The 16,336-nt window shown below is 49.6% G+C and overlaps 1 protein-coding gene across 1 annotated transcript; it reads right to left on the bottom strand.

Moving 5' to 3' along the window:
- Window positions 1-11,407: 11,407 nt before the first annotated feature.
- Window positions 11,408-14,792, bottom strand: PRRT1 (proline rich transmembrane protein 1). The gene is made up of 4 exons (XM_065885856.1): window positions 14,656-14,792; window positions 13,207-13,742; window positions 12,667-12,852; window positions 11,408-12,487 (listed from the first exon to the last, which is right to left on the bottom strand). The coding sequence occupies exons 1-4, from the start codon at window positions 14,672-14,674 to the stop codon at window positions 12,311-12,313; spliced, it is 918 nt and encodes a 305-aa protein (XP_065741928.1). The 5' UTR covers window positions 14,675-14,792; the 3' UTR covers window positions 11,408-12,310.
- Window positions 14,793-16,336: the final 1,544 nt, after the last annotated feature.

Genomic DNA, 16,336 nt, shown 5'->3' with positions numbered 1-16,336 from the left:
CACACGCTCACCCGCCACACCCCCGTAACCGGGAAGCTCCAGGCCTTAGCAACCGAGCTAGGCCAAATCAAACCTGACTAGGCGAGGTACGGCTGGCCAGGCTACTGAGAGTGAAAATCTAGAGAAGGCCTGGAATGGGAGATTGGGGCGAATGAGAATATAGCGGGGAGTGGTGGAGCTGGTGTCACATGGCAGCGACCAGTCCTTATATCTGGCGACCTCAGGCCCGCCTGTGCTATTCTCCTTATTCCTGCATTCGGGGCTCGCAGCCAGAGTCAACCCGCCTGCTTCTTCGCCCGTTCAATCCAGGGTGCTTCAAAATAAAACTTTGCTCCCCAACCGGCCCTATTCCCTTAGGGGACCACCTGAAGCTTGCCTTACCTTTCACCCCATATTCATTAATGCCTTTCAAGCTCTTCTTCCTCAAGAAATCTTAGTGCTTTTCAAACTTTGACGTGCCTACACACTATCTGGGGAAATTGCAGGTTCTGAATTAGGGGGTCTAAGGTGGGCCCTGCAATTCTGCATTTCTTTTTTTTTTTTAATTAATTTATTTTATTTATTTATTTTGGGCTGTGTTGGGTCTTTGCTGCTGCACGCGGGCCCTCTCTAGCTGCGGCCAGTGGAGGCCACTCTTCGCCGCGGTGCGTGGGCTTCTCATTGCGGTGGCTTCTCTCGTTGCGGAGCACGAACTCCAGGCACGCGGGCTTCAGCAGTTGCTGCACGCAGGCTCAGTAGTTGTGGCCCACGGGCTCCAGAACACAGGCTCAGTAGTTGTGGCGCACGGGCCCAGCCGCGCCGGGCATGTGGGATCTTCCCGGACCAGGGATCGAACCCGTGTCCCCTGCACAGGCAGGCGGATTCTCAACCACTGCGCCACCAGGGAAGCCCCAATTCTGCATTTCTAACAAGCTCTTGGCTGCTGCTGAGGCTGGCCATGGACCACAGTTTGCATAGTATGATTCTAGAATAACCTCATCCCATTCTCTTCACCCTTTGGTCTGTGCCCCTTTAGTTTTGTCATATATTTTGTACCTATAACTGGTATAACCTGCTCCACTGGGCGACCCGTGGAAAACTTGTCCTCCTCTTCCTAATAAAACATGTAGGTCCCCTTTGTGATTCAGGCTTGCTCATCCAGTTCCCTGCACAGGCTGGGCTACCACAGCTCTTCAGGGAAGGAGAATCCCACTCTCCGTCCTCACTTTGACTCCCTCTTCAGTTTGCTCTCTAACACCCGGCCATTGTGCCCCAGACTACAAGGACCATGCCAGGACAGCCAGGAGGGGAGGTAATTTCATCATTAGCCACAGACTTGTGTCAAAACAGTCCTCTCCGTTTTGTGTTGCGTCTCAGATCACTAACTTAGACTTTTTTTTCTCAAGTTTTATTTCTAGGTTCTGTACTCTAGTAACCTTAGTCCACTGCAACTAAGGCTAAATACTCTGATTCTTGGAATCCTTATATTCCTATTGAAAATTAATCTACCTTTTCTCCCTCACTTTTCCCTGTTGCATTTCAGGGATTTCTGGGAAAGGCAGATAGTCTAGAATGAGTCGCAAAAGATTTGATTACATCCTAATCCCTGGACAAAGATTGCTAATTTGTATTATGTGTGCCTTAACTGAGAGGTCCACTCCAATGACCCTTCAAAGATTAGCTTCTCTCAATGAAAAGAAACTGTACTCTGTTACAAATGTATTGCTCTGTAATGTCTCTTACTCTTTTGTGTGTGTATGTTTCAGTTCCAACTGAACTGAAGAGGCAAGGACCTTGCCTCTATTTCTTTTGTGTTTTATCTCCTTCTTCATTCATTCATTCAACAAATATTTATTGAGCACCTGCTATGTTCCAGGCAGGATGTTAGGAACTGGGGATACATAGATGAATGAGACAGAGACAGTCCCTGCTCTCGTGGAACTTATAGTTTGGCCATGGAGAATAAGTAATTACAGTGGTATGAAGAAGCATGAGATGCTATGAGAGTGAATGAAGGATGAGGGACTATCCCTTGAGGATGAGACATTTTTGCTGCCATCTAAAGAATGAGTTAGAACTGAACCTCTGAAAATACACCAATAGACCCCATACTGAGAAACGCTGAATTAAATGGTCAACTTTATCTCCTTAGGTAACCCCTTGTCACCATCTGTGACTATATATAAAAACAAACATAGGCACCGAACCCCTAAAAACAGTAATCCAGGGACTTCCCTGCTGGTTAAGACCCCATGCTTTCAATGCAGGGGGCATGGGTTTGATCCCTGGCTGGGGAACTAAGATCCCACATGACTGTGTGGTGCTAAGCGTGCTATGCGGTGTGGGGGGGAAGGGGGGTGGGGGGAAGACAGTAATCCAAATCATCTAGAATGGAAATATTTTTATTTTTAAAAAGATGACCCAGGGGCTTCCCTTGTGGTCCAGTGGCTACTAAGACTCCACGCCCACAATGCAGGGGCCCCGGGTTTGATCTTTGGTCAGGGAAGTAGATCTCACATGCCGCAACTAAAGACTCCACATGCCACAACTAAAAGATCCCACACGTTGCAACAAAGATCCTGAGTGCCACAACTAAGACCTGGCACAGCCAAATAAATAAATAAATAAAACAAAACAAACAAACAATAAAAAGATGACCCATTAAAATGAAAACACAAAATTTAAGTTTTATAAGAGGACTGAAAAGTCCCCAGAGATGACATTCATGGATCTGTAGATTCCCCTGGGTCTCAGCTTGAGAAACACAGGTCTAGGAAGGGGCCAAGATGTGAAAACTCAGGAATGGGAAATAGCATAGGCTGTACCCCTAAAGTGTTAACTGCATGAATATTGACTGACTCACACTGATTGCTCTCTCCCAGTTCCCTGCCCCTGAGTCCTAGTATTCTACAGCTCAGTTCTCTGGAGATAGTCACCAAGGAATCAAAAAAAAAAAAAAAAAAAGAAAAGGGAAATAAACCTGGAGGATTATATCCCCAAGCCTGTCTAGAGAACATGGGATCTCAGAGGATCTGGCCATATTCTGCTGCTCTCCTTGCCCTACCCCATAAAGGCATTGTTTTGCCTTCATTATAGATCTAATCTGGGGACTTCCCTGGCAGTCCAGGGGTTAAGACTCCACGCTCCCAATGCAGGGGGCACAGGTTCGATCCCTGTTCGGGGAACTAAGATCCCACATGCATGCCGGTGCAGCGGAAAGAAGGAAAGGAAGGAGGGAAGGAAGGAAGGAAGATCTAATCTGATGGCAGAACCCAAGGAGAGCTTCAGGAGCTGATGCAAGGTAATTTGTGAGCTGGTGGTTGTTCCGTGTTGTCTCAGCACACATGGAGCATATGACACTTGCCCTCTAAATGGGTGAAGTAACATTCTGTAAGCAGATAGAATGGGGGGGGGATCCCCAGAAGAAAAGAACCAGATAATAGCTTTTTTTAAAAAATTTATTTATTTCTGGCTGCGTCGCATCTTCGTTGCTGCGCGAGGGCCTCCTCCAGTTGTGGCAAGTGGGGGCCACTCTTCATGGTGGTGCGCGGGCTTTTCCCATTGCGGTGGCTTATCCTGCTGCAGAGCACAGGCTCTAGGCACGCAGGCTTCAGCAGCTGTGGCGCATGGGCTCAGCAGTTGTGGCTTGCGGGCTCTAGAGCGCAGGCTAAGTAGTTGTGGTGCACGGGCCCAGCTGCTCCGCCGCATGTGGGATCCTCCCGGACCAGGGATCAAACCCGTGTTCCCCGCATTGGCAGGCGGACTCTCAACCACTGCACCACCAGGGAAGTCCCCGATAATAGCTTTTAAACGTAAGAGAAGCCATTTTAGGCCTAAACCATTTTGTGATCTAAGCCTTGCCACAATGCTTGCCCTTGAACAGGTCTTAGTATTAATGATCTTAAGAAGTAACGATCCTTGGACTTCCCTAGTGGCACCTCAATGAAGAGTAGCCCCCGCTCGCTGCAACTACAGAAAGCCTGCGCACAGCAACAAAGACCCAACGCAGCCAAAAATAAAGAAAGAAAGAGAGAAAAAAAGGAAGTAACAATAGCAAAGATAATAAATCAGTTGTAAAGACTCCCAGTTCTGTATCAATGATAAGAATTAGCCAGAAGCACTTTCTTGAGCCATTTTGCAGAATTTAACACCCCTCATAAGTGCTCAACCACCAGATCAACTAGCACCTGAAGGATACTAATGTTTCTGACCCTAATGACTTCAAACTAAAGCTTGGACTCTGTCGACCTTTGCCCCAATTCTGTGCTCCTCTGCTCAAGCCCCTTCAAGAATATGCATACTATGCCCAAGCCCCTTCATGAGTATGCTCCCTTAGCTGAAAACTTCCACAGTTTTGCTGTTTGAGAAGACACTGCTTTGGGAAAGATTCCTGGTCTTCTCCTTACTTGCTGTAAGTAGTAAATCCTTCTACCTATCCTTGGCTTGGCTGTGTCTTTTGGCTCGACACACCAAGAGGTGAACCCAGTTTGGGGGTAATAATTCTTTTCTTATCTATTCAGTAACCCTTACTGAGTACTCAGGATTAGTCAGTGAGACATGGAAATAAATACAGAACTCCCCATCAGTAGGCTAACAAGGGTAAAGAGTTATAGTTAACGAAACTCCAGATGCAAGGGCAAAAGTGATAAGTGGAAGGGAAGCTATTTCCAACTGGGGGTGATCTGAAAAGGTCTCCAAAGGGTTGAGCCTTGGAGGATGGCCATAATTTTGACATGTAGAGATTGAAGGGATTTATTGCAGGTGGAGGAAGCAGCACAAAGCAGGAGACGTAAGGAAAGGAAAGCCACTTTACACCCATGTTATTCATCTCTGGCTTGTCAATTTCAGCTTCTCCTATACCCATTCCTGCTGCCCTGTCACCAGGCATCAAGCTGGTTGGAACTTTTTACACCCTCACATTCCCCTGAATTCCATACTCACCACATGCAACCATATGCTGTACTTATTTTCTGCCATTTATCATCAGCATAAGAGACAAAAATTCTAGCTTTCCAAAGGCTAAATACATTTCCCCTTCTGTTTAGCTTTGGTAGTTTCTGTGGCTTTTAGTTCTGCTGGGATTTATGTCAAAATAGTTCCTCTCCCCTCTCTGTTCCCAAACCATTTTGCTTATGCTTCCCTTATAGGCAGAGATTTCAGGCAGGATGAGGTAGTGAAAGGCAGCCTTTTCCACAGTGAAATGTTTAATTATAAGAGCTGGTCTTTACCAACACCTGACCACGCATTATGACCACAATACCAGACATTTCTTTAAGTGTCTTATGTATATTACCTCATTTCTCTTCACACGACTCCATGAGCTACTTATTCAGTCATTCAGCAAATCTTTACTGAGGGCCTCCTCTGTGCCAAGCACTGTGCTAGGTTCTGGGAATAAGGCAGTGGAAAAAAGCCCTGGATCTCTTGCAGCTTATATTCTAGTGAAGATAATAGGCAATAAAAATCAACCAATAAAATATAATGTCAATTTTGTACAAGGTGGTATTAGATAAATAACTACACCAGAAAGGAAAAAATAAAGCAGCAAGTGCTATGAACACAATGAAGCAGGGTAAGGGAATGGACAGAAAACGCCCCCAGGTGTGCATGGTGCTGTTTTGAATCATATGACAAGGGAAAGTCTCCTTGTGGAGGTGATATTTGTGCAAAGACATAAATGACATAAGGGAGCAGGCACGCAGATATCTGAAGGAAGGGTGTCCAGGGTGAGAAAAACACAAGCGCAGAGGCCCTGAGGCAGGAAGGAATTAGATTTTTATGCTAAATCATAACAGCTAGAAGAACAGCAAGGGGGCCAGAGTGGGTGAATCAGAGTAAGCAAGGGAAAGAGTAGGAGGGGGTGAAGTCAGAGAGGTGGGGAGAAGCCAGGTCAGGTAGGCCTCATGAGCCAAGGTAAGTGTTTTGTTCTAAGTGTGATCGGGAGCCATCAGAGGGTTTGAGCAAGATGAGTGATATCATCTGCTAAGTTAAAAGATTACTGTGGTCTCTTCATGAAGGAAGGACTGTATAAGGCAAAAACCCAATTAATCAGGAAATCCAATTAAGGGGCTAGCCAAGGGACAATGGTAACACAGGAGCTTGGATTAGGGTAGAGGACAAGGGCCAAGGGCAGAGTCCTGAGGCCCTCTAATACTTAGGAGCCTGAAAGAGTCAATGAAAACTGAGAAGCAGCAGCAAATAAGGAACTAGGGGACACTTTCTTAAGCTGGATCCACAAAGAGTAGAAGTGAAGAAAGCATTTCAAGGAGGAGGGAGTGATCAACTGTGTTAAATGTTGCTAATGGTTCTAGACCAGAGTTTCTCAACCCCGGCACGTATAGGTTCCAAAGTAATTAAATGAATATCTTGCAGCTTAAGAAGTAAAATCTTTCTGCTATTGTTGACCCTCCCTGTGTATCCCTCTCCACTCAGAATTCTCCTGGGGGAGGGGCGGGTGGGAGAGGGGAGGATTGGAATTTGGGGTTAGCGGATGCAAACTATTATATATAGAATGGATAAACAACAAGATCCTACTGTATAGCACAGGGAACTATATTCAATATTCTATGATAAACCATAATGGATAAGATATATATATGTATAACTGAATCATTTTGCTGTACAGCAGAAATTAACACAAAATCAACTATATTTCAATTAAAAAATTGAAAAACAAAAGAATTCTCCTCCTGTCATGAGGTAACCACTATTCTGAACATTGTGCTTTTACTACATAGGTGAGTAGCAAAAGAGTTTTTGGGACTTCCCTGGTGGTCCAGGGGCTAAGACTCCATGCTCCCAATGCAGGGGCCCTGGGTTCAGTCCCTGGTCAGGGAACTAGATCCTGCATGCCGCAAAGAAGATCCCGCACATGGCAACTAAGACCTGTCACAGCCAAATAAATATATATATATATTTTTAAAAGAGTTTTTTCCCCTTATTCTCAAAGATGAGCTGTATTATTGCAGCGTGTTTATATGGTGATGGGAATGTTTCAGTAATGAGGGGAAAGCTGATTATGTGGGAGAGATAGGGGATAATTTCAAGAGTCCCATTTCTGTGCAGGTGAGAAGGAATGGGATCCCAGCGCACAGATGGGATGGGGGCAGTGAGCAGGTCAGCTTCTCTGCAGTAACAAGGGGAAGGCATTGAATTCAACAGAGATGCAGGTGGCCTGGTAGATTTGGGGGTGGGACCATGAGGAAGTTCTTTTCTGAGAGTTTCTATTTTCTAACTGAGATAGGAAGAAAGGTGGTCATCTTATGAAATTGTGGTCTCAGATTTGGGGAATGTGGGAAAATGCAGGCTTGCAGGCCACACTGAAGGCGGAAAGGAAGCGAGACCAGTCGGTATGACTGTGTGTTTTTTCCCCAGACACATTCAGCTCTTGGGTGCAGGTGTGGTGCAGGCAGAGTTGGATTTAACCAGGGATAAAATGTGTTGAAGGGAGAGGGACCAAGAAAACAGTGCAAGGCCTGAGAGGCAATTACAGTGTTGAACCTTGGGATCTGCAGTAGGTATTGAGGTAAGTAAAAAATGAGGGTATCTAGCGGCAAAGAAGAGTGAGAGAGTCAATGAATGGGAGGTCCAGGTGGGGTTGAAGAATTTTTGGAACAGGGATACTGAGTGAAGGAGGAGGGGTGACATGAAAAGACTGAAGAGATTTTGGAGGGGAGGCAATTATTTGTGGTAACCAAGTCAAAGATGTGACACAGGGAGACAGTGGCTGGGGAGGGGGGAAACATCATTGGAGTCGAGGAAGGGAAGGAACTGACGAGGGTGCTGTATGGTTATCTACATGGATATTGAAGCCACCAAAAATAATGAAATGGCAGAGGTAGATGGTAGAGAGGAATGGTAGAGAGAAAGGCAGTAAGCTAGATACTGAATCTTCAGTGAGGGTTCAACAGGAGAGTGGTGATCCAGAATCGAATCATGGGGGAATCAGAGCTCCCAATAGCTGTTAGAGGGTCCAAAGACTCTCCTCCTGGAGGATAGAATCTCTGTTGATAGGAGGACAAGAGCCACGGGCATCTTTGCTCTTGGAGGGAGTTGAGGTAAGGTAGGAGGAGAAATGAATTGGAATACGCCTCCGAGGGAGGAATCTGAGTGAGGTGATGAGATCTTGGAGAAGTCATTTTCATTCACTTCTTTCTCTGCTTAATTCCTTTCCATTCAATTGAGTTCAAAGATTGACAGAAGAGGTTTTATCTGTGAGGGTCTGAAAACCAGAGATAAGCCAGATTTGGCTCCTGCCTTCAAGTAGCTGACAAGGTAAGGTGAGGACATCAAGATCTCAGCCGGAAGAGATGGGAAAAAATCCAGATAAAGTGAACAATGGGTATGTTTTAGACCCAGATACTTTCTCCTAAAGAAATTTGCTCTAGTCGAAGCCACACCTCTCGGCCTCTCCTCTCTGCGGTGGTCCCCAAAGTGCCTCTAAGCTTGTGATTCCCAACCTTGGCTGGGATCCCGACCTTTGGAATCCCCTGGGGATGTCTTTAAAAATATTGACGCCTGAGTCCCAAGAGATTGTGATTTAATTGGTTTAGGATGCGACCTGGGGTTTGGGATTTTTAAATGCTCCCCAGATGACTATAATGTACAGCCAGGGGTAAAAATCATGGCTCCAAGGAATGCCTGGAGCTATGTTTAGAAACCCACTGCTTTAGTCCAACCCGTAATAGAGAGAGATTCCCTCTTGCTGGAGTGAAGGGGTCAATTGATCTGAGCCTTGAAGGATAGGTACATTTTAGCCAAGTGAAGAAGCAGATGTGAAGGGAAGGAGAATATCGTGAGCAAAAGCTTAGATGTGGTCTGAAACACATGACAAGCAGCAAACAATTTGGTTTGTAACAGGCAGAGATTGGAGTAAGAGGTCTTAGATTTGAAGAACAGCTGGGTAAAGACCTGAAGTGGGAATGGTGAATAATACAGTTTGGTTCCAGAGAAAGCTGGATGATTTCAAATTACGGAAGAGGTTGAAGGCCAGATTAAAATTGTGTAACCGGGTGAGTAAACAATAGGGAATCTTGAAGGGCTTTTGAGAGGTGTGTTAAGGGGTTGTGAGAAGTGTGTTTAGGGAGGATAACCTGACAGCAGTGTCAAGGGAGACTTGAGGTAGGGAGAGGTAGGAAAGGGGAGCTGTTGCAATAATCCTAGATGAGGTCATTTTTCCAGCAAGAGTTGGGAAAAATTACAGATTCAAAAGACATTGTGAAAAAAAAAAAAAAAAGACATTGTGATGGCAGAATTGACTGGGCTTAACAGCTCACCAGAAGTAAAGGCAGGAAGGAGGTGGAAGGGGCGTCACGTTTCCAGATAAGGGTGCCCAGGAAATGGTGCTGTCTACAAAGGTAGGGAAGCAGGTTTTCAGTAGCATTTCATCTGTTTGGTTTGGAACCTGCTGAGTTTAGAGAACCAGCAGCATTGTCCAACCGTCCGTGTTCCACAAGCACCAGAAGAATGTCTGCCTATAAATACATAGATTGCAGAATGTCTTAGTCAACTTGGGCTGCTGTAACAGAATACCATAAACTGGCTGTCTTATAAACAACAGAAATAAATTTCTCACAGTCCTGGAGGCTGGGAATTCCAAGATTAAGGTGTTGGCAGATTCAGTGTCTGGTGAGAGCTCCTTCTGGTTCATAGACAGCCTTCTTCTAGCTATGTCCTCACATGGTGGAAGGAGCAAGAGAGCTCTCTGGAGTCTCTTTTATAAGGGCACTAATACCATCCATGAGGGTGTACCTTCAAGACCTAATCATCTCCCAAATGCCCCATCATCATATTGGAGATTAGGCTTCAACAGATGAATTTTGGGAAAACACATTCAGTCTGTAGCAAAGAAGCATCTGGTTACAAATGACATCCGAGTTTGGAGTGGATGAGATTTTTTCAAGGGAAATTCTCAGAGAAGGGAAAAGAAATCCAGATATAGATACTTAGGGCACATGGGAGGGTTCAGAGAGGCAGTGTACTGTGAAAATGCCATTGATTTTGGCTCCTGGTAACTTTTGGTCATTGCGTACTGTTTGAAAGAACAATTTCGGTAGAGGTGGGAATGGAAGCGTATTTCAAAGGGTTAAGAAGCAGTGGGTATGAAAGAAAGACATTTCTGACAACAATGCACCCTATTCAACAGGGGAAAAGTGAGTAGGTAGCGAGGAAGTGCAAGCTGCAGATGTCACTTCTTTTTTCACGAAATTGGGTACGGAAGGCACATGAAACCTGAAACATCCAAAGGAGAACCCATGATCTCCATACTCCATCCCATCCTCATCCCATGTCTCCTATCACAGTGCATGGCTTTCCTTCTAGATTATAAACTTCATGAGCTTCAGTGTTCATACCTGCTGTCTCGGACAATGTCTCAGCAGTATCCTGCATGGAATACAAGATAGGACCCTGTCCTGCAGGTGTACAACTGAAGATACCAAGTCCACCGCTTGTGCCTCCTCCCCCTCCCCAAGAGGTCTCCTGGTTGATGTCAGGATAGGAGAGAGCAACTAGCCCCAGGCAGACTTGAGAGGCTCTGGACTTCCTCCCTGGCACTCAGCTTTGGTCAGAATGTTTGTGTGCCCTCCCCTCTCCCCCAATTCATATATTGAAATTCTAATGTGCAACACAATGGTATTAGGAGGTGAGGCCTTTGGGAGGTACTTAGGTCATGAGAGTAGAGCCCTCACGAGTGGGATTAGTGCTCTTATAAAAGAGACCCCAAAGAGCTCCCTAGCCCTTTCGGCCAAGTGAGGATACAGTGAGAGGTCTACAACCCAGAAGAGGGCCTGCACTGACTGTGCTGGCACCCTGATCTCAGACTTGCAGTAAATTTCTGTTCTTTATAAGCCATCCAGTGATGGTATTTTTGTTATAGCAGCCCGACTCCCACAGCTCTTTGCTCCCTTTGCCTTCCCTACACTGGTACAACACACCAAGTAGGGCTAATCCAAGTTGTCTGCCACCCTTCAGCCTGCAAGCAGGAACAGCTGTGGGCAGATGGCATTTTTCCCTGCCCCATGCCACCCTACCCCTGGCCAACTTTTTCAGAATGGTCTGCCTTCTTTCCTCCTGACTTCCTGGAGTTCTGGGGATAGATCCCTGGGTCTGCTTGTAAATCTTCCCTCCTCTCCAAAGCCTTAAGCCCAGTCTGGTAAGGAGTGGAAAAGGTGTGCTGGGTAAAGAAATCCCTACCAAGGATGGATCTCAAGGTCTTCCCCAGTAGGATTCCCAGGGAGGCCCCTTCCCCCCATATTTGTGTTTGTCTCTCTGGTGTCCTGGGAATCTGTCTCCTCTCACTTTTGTCTCTGTCAGTTTTCTTCCCGCACTTTGCCCATGCCCCCAGAAGGGGAGATGAGGGGAGGTGAAAGGGGAAACCAAAAAAGCAGGGTCTTTGCAAGGCTGCAGTCTTTGGAGTTGCATGTGATAAATCCACTTAATCTATTTAATATTGTCTTTCAGAAATTCACACACACACTCACACACAGATCAGAACAAGGTGAGGACTACCGAGGGGACGGGGAGGGACCGGCTCCCTCCGGACACTGGAAGGTTTGTACCCTAGGTTCCCTTCTGCCCGACCGCCCAGGAGTTGGGATAGGAGGAAGGGAGTATTTACAGAGAACGGGGACGTAATCTTCATCCCAGGGTGAAGGTTCTGAAACCGGTAACCTCCCAAATCTCATTCCAAAAAGATCAAAAGTAGACAGAGGTTCTGGGATTAGCAAGAAAAGAGGCGGGGATGAGGTGGAGGAGAAACGGAACAGTACTCGCAAAAATGGGAGTGAGCGTGGAGGCGTGGCTACCCTGGGGCTCGGCTCTCGCGCCGGGCAAAGGGGAGGAGTCTGTCAGTAAGGGGGCGAGGCCTGGCGCCACAAACCCAATCACCGGACTGAATCACCCCGCAGGGAAGAAAAGAAGGCGGAGCCTGCCGACCTGGAGGCGGGGCTTTATCAGAGCCGGGGCGGAGCCTGTACAGGAGGCGGGGCTTTAGGGACAAGTTTCCAGGCTGGGGAGCAGTGACCGAGGGAGTTCGGCCGGGGGCGCTGTATTTAGAGGGGTTGGGGGCCTGGAGCGACTGAGGGGCCCGGCATTTGGCCGGAATCCCAGGAAGCGGCGTCCCTGTTAGTGTGGGTTTTGGCGGGGTTCCTGAGGAACTGGATTCGGAGCGTGCCCGCAAGGCGAGAGTTTCTGTAGAGGCCTAGTTTAGGATGTAACCAAGTCCGGTGGCCCCAGAAGCGGGTGTGCAGGGCGCTCGCTGGATCCGCGGCTTGACGGCAAAACGCGCTTGGGAGGTCTAGGGGCGCAGAGTCGGGCCGGGCTGTAGGCGTCCTTACGGATCCCAATAGTTCTCGTGGTGCTGTGCAGCAATGATGATGACTACGGTGAGGATGGTACAGAGCACCATGGCTGCTATGCCCACGGCCAGGGAGATGAAGGAGAAGTTCCGGGCCTCTCGTGAAGCGATCTCGGCTGACACCATGTCTCCGCGGGCCAAGGCCGTGCGCACCTGCGGGGGAGGGTGGGGGAGAGCAGATCAGAGAGCTGCTACCTCGGCCGCACGCCTCAGTCTCCCTCTAAGGTGCTCCCCAAAACGTCCAGCACTCCATAGAAATTAAGGAAGACCTAGTGAGCCCTCCTCTCCATACTCCGCCTCCATTCCCTCCCCTCTCCCACCCCCCCACGCACCTGCACTGCCTTGAAGATGGCAATGATGCCCGTAGGCCAGAAGCAGCAGATGGTGGTCAGCACCGCGATGGGCATATAGTCATGGGGCGGGCGCCTCGGCTCCAGCAGGGCCAGCCCTGGGCCTTGGGGCGGCGGGGGAAGCGTGGAGGTTACTCCCGTTCCCCCCGGGGTCCCGCCGGCATAGGGCTGTGGAAGGAAGGTTGTGGGGAGAGGACGTCACTCTTACTCTCCTTGAGCCCACCAACTTTCCACGTCTGGCAGAGAAAGAGGGTTGTTTCCTTCTTTCAAACCTCCTCTGGACTTTTAGGCTGTTTCCCCTGCCAGGCCTTGATCTTTGACTCCAGCTGACCACCAGACCACTCCCTCCCCGCCTCGTCCCATTCCCAGGCTTTTCCTTAGTCTCTACTCTCCCTTGGCCCCAGAACGCCGCCTGGTCCCCTGGCCCTGTTTCTCTATCCCACCAGCCCCTCAGTGTGTCCCCAATTCCAGGTCCTGTTCTATCCCCCCCTTCCCCCAGGCCCCTGTCCGCCCCGTACTCACCGCGCCCACCGGGTAGACTGGCACGTAGGCAGTGCAAGGCTGCAGCTGTAAGGGGTAACCAGGGGCTACGTAGCCCCCCAGTGACAGCGTGCCTACCGCTCCAGTGTGCGTGGGCACCACGAAGCCCGGGGCCTGGGCAGTGTGAGCGGGCGCCGGCGGGGGCGGGGCGGCGGCGGCGGGCGGCGGCGGGGGTAGTGGGCCCTCGAAGCGAGTCTCCTGCAGGTAAGGGTCGGGTGGCATGCGGGGCAAGGTAGCGCAGCCGGGTGGGGGTACCCCAGCGGCCGGGCCGGGCGGGACGTGATGCGGAGGCCTCGGCAAGGTGGCGGAGGACGAGGGACCGCGCAGAGCGGCGGCCCCGGAAGCCAGGCCCCCAGCCCCTAAGCGCGGGAGGGTGGCAGTGCCAGACTGGTGGTAGTGGTGGTGGTGGTGATGGTGCGAGGAAGGGGCTGTCTGTGGGGGCGGGGCGGGAGGTTCGGCCGGGGGCTGGGGGGCATTGTAGGGTGGTGGAGAGGTGTGAGGGACTGAGTCAGGGAGGCCTGGGGGCGGTGAGCAGGGGTGTGGGGAGAGATAAGACAGATGAGATAAGGAGGGGCAGGGGGAGACACATAGGGTCAGGGATGGAGGAAGATAATGGGAGAGACAGAGAGGAGATGGGTGAGAAGCCATCTCTCATTCTTGGGGCAGCAGAGAGGTTGTATCTAGGCCATCAGCTCCCCCCCCACCCCCGCTTTTCAATCTAGTTTTGAGGTCATAACTCTCTTCTGCTCCTCTCCCTTCCTCAGCAATGGGCACACAGCTTTAACCTGCAGACCCAAATTCATATGCTCCTTGGCTTATGGCTGCCTTTGGGCTAGCCTATGCGAGCTGGTCCTGTGTGTGCACGTGTGTAGACATGCAACACTATGTTAACATGTGCTCAGTTCAACAGTTGTATAAACACAGGTAGGATAACATGTTCCTCTCTGCCATTCCTTCAGTGGGGAGGGGGTGCCCTAGTCCCTTTGGGAGTCTCAGTACTACTTTTAGGACAGATTAAAGAAGGATCCTCTGGATTTTACTCCCCTGGCAACCCCCATCTGATCATCTCTCCATATTTCCCCATCGGATGTCTCCATGCGAGCCAGTGTCATCTGTCCATCTGTCACTTGCAATGATGCTATCCATGCAGTACCTGGCTGATGCTAAGTCACTCTTGTACTTCCCTCGCCCTCTCAACCTGCCCCCCTAACCCATGTTTTTGGCAAGGGACTGAGGCTGAGACTGGCAGGAGGAAAGGAAGAGAAGGGAGGGATATAAAAAGAGGAGGGGGTTTGGGGGTCGGGGTGTGGAGAGCTGGATACAAGGGGAATGAAACAGAACCAACCGCTAGGGAGGGGTAAGGGAGGGGGTGGGGGGGGGAAGAGTCAGGAGACACTGGAGAGGGCTGGAGGTTTTGTTGTTGTTTTCTACCTGACTTTTCGGATGACATGCCTGCTGTCTCGCTGGGACAGGATCCGTGCAACCGGAGTCTGGAGTCAGGATCCCTGGCTAGCACCGGAGTCTGGGTGCGCAGATTGCGCAGCTGGCAGCAGCGCAGAGATGGAGAGATGAAGACTGTGGTGGCGGGGGGCGGAGGGAAAGCAGGGAGGGGGGGAGCTTAAAGGGACCGAGGCGAGGGAGGGGGAATCCTCCAGACGCATCCCCACTCGGTCTCCGCTTTTGGACTACGTCTCGCCTCCTCTCACCCCGGCATTCAAGCCCCCAGTTTGGGCTCCTTTGGAGTTGTCATGGAAACTGGGAGGCAAGCAAGACCGAGCAAGGCGGGTGGTACTAAGGGAAGGAAGGAGGGAGAAAGAACTCTCTAGAGTCTTCCCCTCCAAGACTGGCCGTAGTGATTATATTGTGGGAGGCAGCGAACAGGCGCTCAGTGGATTCAATACCCCAGTTCCCTCTGGATCTTGTTCAGCCCAGTCAGGCCTCCCCCTCCTCAGCCTCCCTCAGAGTCCCTGTAAGATCTCAGGATTTTCTCCCAAATCCTTGGCTCTTAGTTTTCCCCTCTGTAGGAGAGATGACTGTATGAGACAGAACCGTAAAAACAAAACCCAAAACAAACAAACAACAAAACAAAACAAAATAGAGAGAGAGAAAAAACCGTGTGCAGAGTTGAGGCCGGCCATGGCCTGAAAAGTTCCCAGGGTTATGACCTTGACCTGCCACCCTGGCCTGGGATGAATCGGGAGGTAAAGTGAGAGGCTCTGGTCTATAGCAGTTCAGAGGTAGGAGGCCTGTGGTGTGTTGGGGGCTGGGAGTTGCAGTGTAGGGCGAAGAGGAAGCTTGGGGGATATATAGATACCTTTCCTCTCCAGGATGAAGGAGCTGAAGCCCACTGGGAGGAGAGGATGGATCAACTGCTTATTGCTGGCAGCTCGGTTTGGGAATACGTGCTTGGTCCCCCTTCCCCCTTTTACTTATTGGGCTTCTTAGAGTTTCCAGGGCCCTCAGTGTTCAGATCCATTCCTGAAATCCCACCCACCCACCACCCCCGCCAAGACGCAGCGCCATTGCCTGAGTCGACCTGGGGGCACAGCGGTAACTGCAGTCTTTTTATTTTGCTTATTGTATCTTGGGAGCTTGTACGTGGGGATAGGGGGTGAAGATCAGCAGTCAGCCAAGATTGACCAGAGTTGGGCTTTTTGCAAAAACGTAACTGGGAGTCATTATTACCCATCCCACGCTCCCCCTTTAGACTAGTACTTCCCGGCCCCCGTCTGAGGCAGTCGCTCTCCGGAGCTCTGTCCTTCCCCTCTGACTCCAGGCAGAAACTACAGAGTTGTAAGAGAGGCGCTTGCCAGGGCGATTCCCAGGCCCCAGAGATTTAGATCACAGCCCCATACCGCTCACTTGGCTTCTAAGGCGTTCGCGTTCGCGTTCGCCCCGAACCCTCTACCGCCACCCCATCCTCTACACAGCTCGGGGCGCAAGTTGGTTTTATGGGGAGAGACTTAGACTGGCAAAGACCTTGTGAATAGAGAGAGGAATTCAAAGAAGTTTCGATTTTTTTTTTTTTAAATCAAGGGAAGCGTCTTTAAATGCTAAGTAAAAGCCCTAACCCGGGCACCTGGGTATCGGTAGGGGTCACAGGTGGAGAGGT

Source organism: Phocoena phocoena, chromosome 10, assembly GCF_963924675.1.
Source record: "Phocoena phocoena chromosome 10, mPhoPho1.1, whole genome shotgun sequence".
Taxonomy (NCBI): Eukaryota; Metazoa; Chordata; class Mammalia; order Artiodactyla; family Phocoenidae; genus Phocoena; species Phocoena phocoena.
This window is presented reverse-complemented; position numbering and strand designations above follow the sequence as displayed.